The 8,883-nt window shown below is 38.4% G+C and overlaps 1 protein-coding gene across 1 annotated transcript; it reads right to left on the reverse strand.

Moving 5' to 3' along the window:
• Positions 1-3,403: 3,403 nt before the first annotated feature.
• Positions 3,404-4,448, reverse strand: LOC147929717 (uncharacterized). Its single transcript, XM_087480702.1, has 4 exons — positions 4,199-4,448; positions 4,002-4,110; positions 3,892-3,958; positions 3,404-3,826 (listed from the first exon to the last, which is right to left on the reverse strand). The coding sequence occupies exons 1-4, from the start codon at positions 4,446-4,448 to the stop codon at positions 3,404-3,406; spliced, it is 849 nt and encodes a 282-aa protein (XP_087336828.1).
• Positions 4,449-8,883: the final 4,435 nt, after the last annotated feature.

The following is an 8,883-nucleotide window of genomic DNA, read 5'->3' on the forward strand; positions in this document are numbered from 1 at the left end:
TCCTACTGTCTTTGCTTGTTACTCTCACAGTATTCTGCAGAAGTTAAATCTTTCAACTTCATTAAGATCAGAATAAACATATTGAAATCTACGTTTGACTTTAAAGCAACAAATTCATCAGAAGATTAGAGGAGCTGACGATCTTAGTTATTAACAGAGTTCAGAGTTCTGGCTACTTTTACTTCCGGTTCGATTGGTTGACTTTGTAGTTAAGCTCCTCAACATCTTCGTGAAGATGATCATATAGAATTTAAAGAAGATTAAGAAGACAAGTATAAGAATAACTCTCTTATTGCTTAAGAAAATAGCTCAAAACTTAAGTGTTCACAATCTCACAAAACTCTCTCTCAAATACCGATGTGTTATGTCATGCCTTGACAACTCCTTTTATAATCAACACCAATCCTAATCCTATTAGAAAACCTCTATGTTTAGATAACTCCTAAACATAATTGATCCTTATCAGTTTAGGATTAGGATATCTTTCTTCTCAAGTTATCTTCAAGCTTATACCAACATTATCGCTCCTAAGCTTGAAGTCATTTCCAACTAAGTCTCCTACACCAACGAGTTCCCTCATCACCTTAAATTTAATCCTTCCGAGAACTTTAGTCAAGATGTACGCCTTTTGTTTTTCCCCTGGAACATGCTCAACCTCTATCAGTCCTTTCTCAACACATTCTCTTATGAAGTGGTACCTTGTATGAATGTGTTTACTTCGACCATGAAACACATGGTTCTTGGTAAGAGCAAGCGCAGAATGATTATCAATTCGTATGGCCACCTTCTCTCTCGGTGACTCAATGATTTTACCCAGCAAGTCTTGAAGCCATATCGCCTGTCTTGCTGCTTCGGTTCCGGCCATAAATTCAGCTTCATAAGAAGATAATGCAACCGTTTCTTGTTTCTGTGAGCACCACGTTATAGGACTCCCTCCTAAATAGAATATATGACCGGTCGTGCTTTTCCTGTCATCTGGGTCTACATTGTAGCTACTATCACTGTAATCAATCAATCTTGTGGACATAGATACTGGTAAACGCTCAAACCTGAGTCCAAGTGTGTTAGTGCCTTTAATATACCTTAAACACTGCTTTATCGCTGCTCCATGTGTTTCTTTGGGGTTTTGCATGTAACGACTAAGTACCCTAACACAATATGATAGATCAGGTCTCGTGTGGAAGATATAACGAAGACATCCAATGATCTTTCTGTAATAAGTTCCATCAATATCCTTTAGCTTCTCAGATTTTGATAACTTCAAACCCTCCTCCATCAGTGTATGAACTGGGTTGCAGTCTTTCATACCTGCCTCTTCTAAAATCTTTAAAGAGTAGCGGTTTTGACTCAATCTGATTCCATCTTTATCTTGACATACCTCGATTCCAAGATAGTAAGTTAATTTTCCTAAGTCACTCACCTCAAACTTCAAAGACATCTCCTTTTTGAATCCCTTAATGATCTTTATGTTTGATCTTAAAACAAATAAGCCATCAACGTAAACTGCAACAAGAATGATGTCTTGATTTAACCATTTCCGGTAAACCGACGGTTCCTTTAAACACCTTGTAAACTGAAGCTCCTTTAGAATCTGATTAGCTTATCGTTCCACGCCCTTGGAGCCTGCCTTAGAACGTACAAAGATTTCTTAGGTTTGTAGACTTTATCTTCAGATCCCTTTACTTTGAAACCTTCTGGTTGCTTGACATAGACTACTTCCTTCAAACCTCCATGAAGGAAAGCTGTCTTTACGTTGAGGTGGTGTATCTCCCATCCATTAGCCGCTGCAAGATTAATGAGGAGACAGATTGTTTCTATTCTCGCCGCTGGAGCAAATACTTCCTCGAAGTCGATCCCATGTCTCTGCACATCGCCTTTTGCAATGAGTCTGGCCTTGTATTTATTTATACTACCATCTGAATTCCTATTAAGTAAACACCCACTTCAGTCTTATAGGCTTTGCTCCAAGTGGGAGCTCAACGAGACTCCAAGTCTGATTTTTGTCAATTGAGTGCATCTCATACTCACAAGCACGCATCCATTTCTTGGATTCCTTTGCCTCATAAAAATCCCTTGGCTCGTTATTCAAACATATCAACACTCTTTCTCCTTCTTCTTCGGCTAGTAGAACATAATCTTTAAGATATTTTGGTAAGTTCTTTGACCTTGTAGTTCTTCTTAGTTGTATTGGCGAGTTGTGATTCTCACTATGATCACTAGAATCATCCCTTTCATCATTGATGTTATTATTACCATCGTCCGAGTCCTCACTCTCATCTCTGCTTTCATTATCCGGTTCATTGTTTTCATTGTTCTCCTCTTTTTCGACATTAACGGCTCTATTTCTTGAATTCCATGATTACCGTAGACTCCAAAGTCGATTTTGAGCTACCAGATTCTTCTTGTGCAGTACTCCTTTTATTCCAGTCCCAACTCTTAGATTCATCAAAAATAACATCACGGCTTACCAATATCTTCTGAGTTTGTGGATCAAGCAAGCGATATGCTTTAGATCCTTGTTATGTACCTAGATGAACTAACACTCGCGACCTGTTATCCAGCTTCTTCAGATGCGGAGTAGTAACCTTTGAGTATCCAATACAACACAAAACTCGAAGATGGCTAATGTTGCGCTTCTTTCCTTGAAACGCTTCATATGGAATCTTATCACTAAGCACTCTTGTAGTTACTCTATTCAAGAGATATGTAGAGTGTCTCACAGCCTCTGCCCTCAAATAATTAGGAACATGCATATGTTTTAACATGCTTATATTCATCTCCATTAAGGTCCTATTATGCCTCTCAACAACTCCGTTTTGTTGAGAAGTATATGGAGCTGTGAGATGCCTCTTAATCCCTTATTCAACACAGAACGTATCAAATTCTTGTGATACAAACTCACCTCCCCTATCAGTTCTGAATGTTTGTATACTTGTTCCAGTTTCTTGCTCCACCATGACTTTGAACTTTCTGAATTTTTCCAAAGCATCATTCTTCTCCTTTAGCAAACTCGCCCATATGTACCTTGAGTGTTCATCAATGAGAAAAAAATGTATTTGTTTCCCGCCGACGTACTTGGGGTTATAGGACCACATAGATCGCCATAAATGAGTTCTAACAACTTGGTTGCTCGATAAGAAGTAGCTTTTGGAAACACTTGCCTTGTTTGTTTCCCAAGCACACAGGATCCACAAATCTTTGTCTCATCAAGAGTGCAGTCAATTCCGTAAACAAGCTCCCTCTGTATCATAGAGTTGATTGTCTTGCAGTTGACGTGTCCTAACCGTTCATGCCACCTGCTTGAGTTACTTGTTGTTGTTGTTGTCTGCAAACACATAGTCTTCTTTATTCACATCCGGACTTTGTACAACCGGTTTCTCGACTTCATTGTCTTGACAAGTAATTATCCTTCAAGATCATGAACTGTTAGATAATCACCTCTCATTCTTACATCACAACCGGACTCTATTGCTTGTCCAAGACAAATAATATTGCTTTTTAATCCTGTAATAAAGTAAACACCATTCAAAGTTCTTGCTTCACCCTTCTCGTTTGTGAATCTAACAGTTCCCTTTCCTTTGATGGCAATCTGAGAATCATCTCCAAATCTCACCTTCCCTTTATCGGAGTAATCAATCTTTGAAAAATATCTCAAGTCTCCAGTCATGTGGTTACTGGCCCCATTGTCAAGATACCAAGTATCATCTTCTCCAGTGTTTGCTTCGTATATGCTTGGTATGACTTTCTTCTCATTCAAGTGAACCACTTCATGCATCATCAGTTCATCTGCTACCTTAGTGTCATTGTTATCCGTTTCTTGTGTTTCCTACAATAATGAGTTTGTCACACCGAAAACACATGATTTTGGACATATTTCTGATCTTCCGCGACCTCTTCCTCTGTAAGTAAACCGTCCACCGCGACCTCTTCCTCTGGATCTTCCACCAAACTCACGAAACTGAGATTGTTGAAAAGTCTGTTGTGAATCACTGTTTGCAAACATTAACTTGATCTGGTCTTCTTGAGTTTCTACTTCCTCGCTAATCCGTTCTTCATACACCTTCAAACGCCCTATGATGTCTTCAAACCTAGTGGTCTTAAGATCCAAGACTTGTTCCAATGACACAACTATATGGATGTACTTAGTCCGTGGAAGGCTTGTTAGAAACTTCTTGACAACTATATGATTCTTCAATACTTTCTCCAAGAGCAGCTGATTTTGATGAAATCTCAGACAATTTTCCAGCAGAATCATCAATTTTATCTATATCTTTTATCTTGAGTCGATCGAACTCGGCCATTAGTGTTTGCAATCTTGCTTCTTTGGCGCGTTCTGCTCCCACATGTCTTGTCTGAATAGCAACCCAAACCTTTTTAGCTGTTTCAAGCTCTCCAACCTGCAGTATGAGTGCCTCCGGAATTGACTGAAACAGAAGAGTCGTCGCCATGTTCTTCATGTCACTATCGTCCGTTGGTGTTTCAATTATCGACCAGACTTTATTTACCTTGAGCAACAGCTTCATTCTCATGGCCCATACTGTATAATTTTTTGAATTCAGCATGGGGCACTTAATTGAAGATGTTCCTCCATCTATGGTTTTAACTGTCGCAGCATCAACGATCTCTCCCATTATAAAAAAAGAAATTTGTCACTCACGATCTCACAAATGCTCTGATACCAATTATAATTTAAAAAAGATTAAGAAGACAAGTATAAGAATAACTCTCTTATTGCTAGCTCAAAACTTAAGCTCTTCACAATCTCTCAAAACTCTCTCTCAAAAACCGATGTGAAATGTCATGCCTTGACAACTCCTTTTATAATCAACACAATTCCTAATCCTATTAGAAAACCTCTATGTTTAGATAACTCATAAACATAATTGATCTTTATCTCTTAAACCATAACTCGGTTTTGGATTAGGATATCTTCTTTCTCAAGTTATCTTCAAGCTTGAACCAACAGATCGAGCCATCGAGGCCATGGTTTTGCCTGCAATTTCCTATTTGTTAAACCAAAGAATGTATGAATATTAAGATAGGAACAATAAATAATGAAGTTCAAAGTAACAATATATAATTTTAATATAATATTAATTTAATTGACAACATATATAATTTTTGTTGTAATATAATATTTTTTATTTCGTAAGTAAAAACACAACAAAAATTGAAAAACTAATGAGTTTATAAAAAATATTTTTTTTATTACTCAATGATCATATTAGTATCGTTTTACATTTTTTATTTTATAGATTTTGTTAAAAAAAAATAAAAATAAAAAGGATTAGAAACCTAATTAGAAACCAGTTCTTTTCGAGAAGAACTTTTTTTTTTCATTCTTAAGAGAGAAGTCTACAAATATTTGAAGTTAACAAGGGGAGGTAGTTCCTTTTATAAAGAGAAGAAGATTTGAAGTAGGTAAGAGCTAGGATATTGTCCCAAAAAAAAAAAACCACCGGGGATATTCTAGAAGGTTTGAGACTTACAACATGAATGATAGTATGCAAACTTTCATAGCCACGACTAAGTCGGTGGTGTCGTACGCTAGAGACAAAATGGCCAACGTCAGCATGATTAGGGGGCTTCATGCGTTCATAGTCCCAAAGATCCAGCCCGAGGTACTGAAGCCAACCAAAGAAAGAAATATTATCACATTATCATATCAATATTGTTTTGAACTGAACTACAAATTAACCAACTTACGTTATTGTTTCTAGGCGGATACATGAGATTGTATGTACCCCGGTGCCTCCTTCGATTCACATTGAGATTCATCATCATCATCATCTTCATCATCATCATCATCATCATCATCATCATCATCATCATCATCATCATAATGCTTTCTTTTTTAGTGAAATGAAGACGGCGGAGGAACAGTAGATCGAGATTTCCATCTTGAGAATCCATATAGAGTTAGGGTTAGCAGGCCCATTAATATCTGGCCCATCAAGAAAAATGATTAGGAAATGGGCCCATTATATCAAACTTTTATGTTAGAAAACTATTTATTTTATAAAAAAAACTTAATGATTCCTTACATTCTTCTCCGTAAAAAAATTTGAATGATGAACTATCTTTCTACCAAATCCTTCTCTAGAGATTGTTGGCAAGTAAATCAATGGGTGGAGGAAATGGATGTTCACCGGTTAAGAGGGAAGTAATTAGAAAAGTTTTGCTAATATATTTATTAGGATGAGAAAGGTTTTGTTAAACAAAAATAAAAATAAAAAAGATGAGAAATCTAATTAGAAATCAGTTCATTTGTAAAAAAAGTTTTTTTTGTTTTTTCTTTTTTTCCTTCTTAGGAAAGAAGTCTACAAATATGAAAAATTAACAAGGGGACGTGGTTCCTTTTATAAAGAGAAGTATATTTGAAGTAGATAATAGCTAGTATTTTGTCCCAAAAGAAAAACAAAAAACCACAAGAGATATTTGATGCAGCAGCATCTTGATGGCTTAGATACGTATTATTGGTTTTTACGTGTTTTTGTTAGTCTCCTTTTTCTTGTTTTCTAAGAAAGACTTCTTTGGGTGTTTAAGTCTTTTTATTTACTTTCTCCTACGTCGGTTGTGACCTAGGTTGGAAACTATATAAGTGCTCTTGGGGTTTTAAGGCACCTTTTGATAATTAATAAACGAGATTTGTTTCTCATCCCTTGCCTTGATTTGATTAGCTTCATCAAAACAGGAAGTCGGTCTCAAGAGATTTACGCAAATCTCTTGATTGAGCGAAGTAGGTCTCAAGAGAATAATTCAATTCCCTTTATTGAGCTACAAACCAGTTTCTTACGCTGCGCCAGGTTGGTATGAGAGCTTCGCTACGATCCGTAACCATGCCGCGAGCAAAGAAAGAAGTCCAGCCAAGTGAGGGAGAGCTTAATCGCCAAGACATCGCAGAACTTCGAGCTCAAGTTCAGAGCTTAGCAACGGCGGTTCAAGCGATGAGTTTGCGTACAGCGGCTCCGGAGGAAGACAAAATTTTTGAAGAAGATGACAAAACAGAGTTTGACGAGAATCCTTTTGGTGAAGAAAAGGTGAAGCTTATTCGTCAAAACGGGGAAGATGATAATGACGTGAGATGGGAATCTGGCTTTAAGCTGGAGATTCCAGAGTTTCATGGAGGTTCTTCACCCGAGGAACTTTTGGATTGGTTTGTTACAGTGGAGGAAATTCTGGAGTTTAAACGTGTACCCTTAGAATGTTGTGTGCCTTTAACTGCGATTCGTTTTCGACATCGAGCTGCAGCGTGGTGGGCACAATTGAAAACAACTCGTTCACGTCAAGGGAAGGAGAAAATCACATCTTGGGGCAAGCTTCGTAAGCATGTGCAAAAAAATTTTTTGCCATTCAATTATGAGCAACTATTGTTCCAAAAATTGCAGAATTTACGTCAAGGGAATCGTACGGTGGAAGAATATGCTACTGAATTTTTCCTATTAATCAATCGTGTGGAAGTTAGAGATTCAGAACAACAGTTGATTTCTCGTTTCATTGGAGGACTTCGTCAACAGATTCAACACACACTCAACCTGTTTCACCCTCTTTCTCTTGCCGAAGCTCATCAACAAGCAATCAACATTGAAACACAGACCAAAGGCAATTATTCGTGTTGGAGTTCTTCCCGCCTGAATCGTCCACCTTCCCCTGCTACTCCTTTTGCTCCAGAAGTCATTGTTCCTGTTCCAGCTAAGGAGACAGCTATTGTTCCTGTTGACACGAACCGACCAGTCCGTACGGGAACTCTCCGTTGTTTTGCTTGTGGAGAACCGGGGCATCGTCAGTCTGCTTGTCCGACACGCAATCGAAGAGGACTACTACTTGATGATACTGGGCGTGATGTTGAAGTAATATATGATGAGTATGAGGAGGATCCAATTGTTACGGAGGAGTTAGAAGCAGATTCAAGTCAACTTTTGATGTTACGTCGTTCTTGCTTAGCACCACGTAGCCAATCTGAGGCTCCGCAATGTCATAACCTCTTTCATTCACGGTGTACGATTGGTGGTAAGGTTTGTAATTTCATAATTGATTCGGGTAGTTGTGAGAATGTTATTGCAGAGTCTGCAGTTCAAAAGCTGAGTATTCCCGATGAGCCACATCTCGTCCCTCATAAATTGGCTAGGTTGCAAAAGGGCAATGACGTGAGTGTCACACGACGTGCACTTGTGACGTTCTCAATTGGTGAAGCTTATAAAGACAAGCTTTACTGCGACGTGGTTCCTATGGATGCTTGCCATTTATTGTTAGGTCGACCATGGGAATTTGATCGAAAGGTCGTACATGATGGGTATCATAACACCTACAACTTCAGCTTTCAAACTCGCAGCTTTATTTTGAAGCCTTCGTTGCCTGCTCAAGTATCCTCCCCCTCTAGCTCAATCTTAATTTTACAAAAGCGTCTTTTTGAAGCTGAAATGTGTGATGCGGGTATTGTTTTTGTCATGCTTACGACTCATGCGACTATTCCAACGGAACGTGTTATTCCTTCAGTGTTTCAAGACGTGATTCATGAGTTCGCCGACGTGTTTTCTGATGACCTTCCTGCAGGGTTACCACCTTTACGAGATATCCAACATCGCATTGATTTTGTGCCGGATGCAGCTCTCCCTAACAGATCCCACTATCGTATGAGTCCTAGTGAACATGAAGAACTTCGCCGCAAAGTCGAGGAGTTGGTGTCTAAGGGTTTTTTGCTTATTCCTAAGAAAGATGGTTCTTGGCGCATGTGTGTTGACAGTCGTGCTATTAACAAGATTACTATACGCTATCGTTTTCCGATTCCACGTCTCGACGATTTACTTGACCAGATTGGTAAAGCAAGTGTGTTCTCCAAGTTAGATTTAAAAAATGGGTATCATCAGATTCTAATACGTCCCG

The sequence above is a fragment of the Camelina sativa genome, chromosome 13 (genome assembly GCF_030686135.1).
Source record: "Camelina sativa cultivar CO46 ecotype springtype chromosome 13, ASM3068613v1".
Classification (NCBI taxonomy): Eukaryota; Viridiplantae; Streptophyta; class Magnoliopsida; order Brassicales; family Brassicaceae; genus Camelina; species Camelina sativa.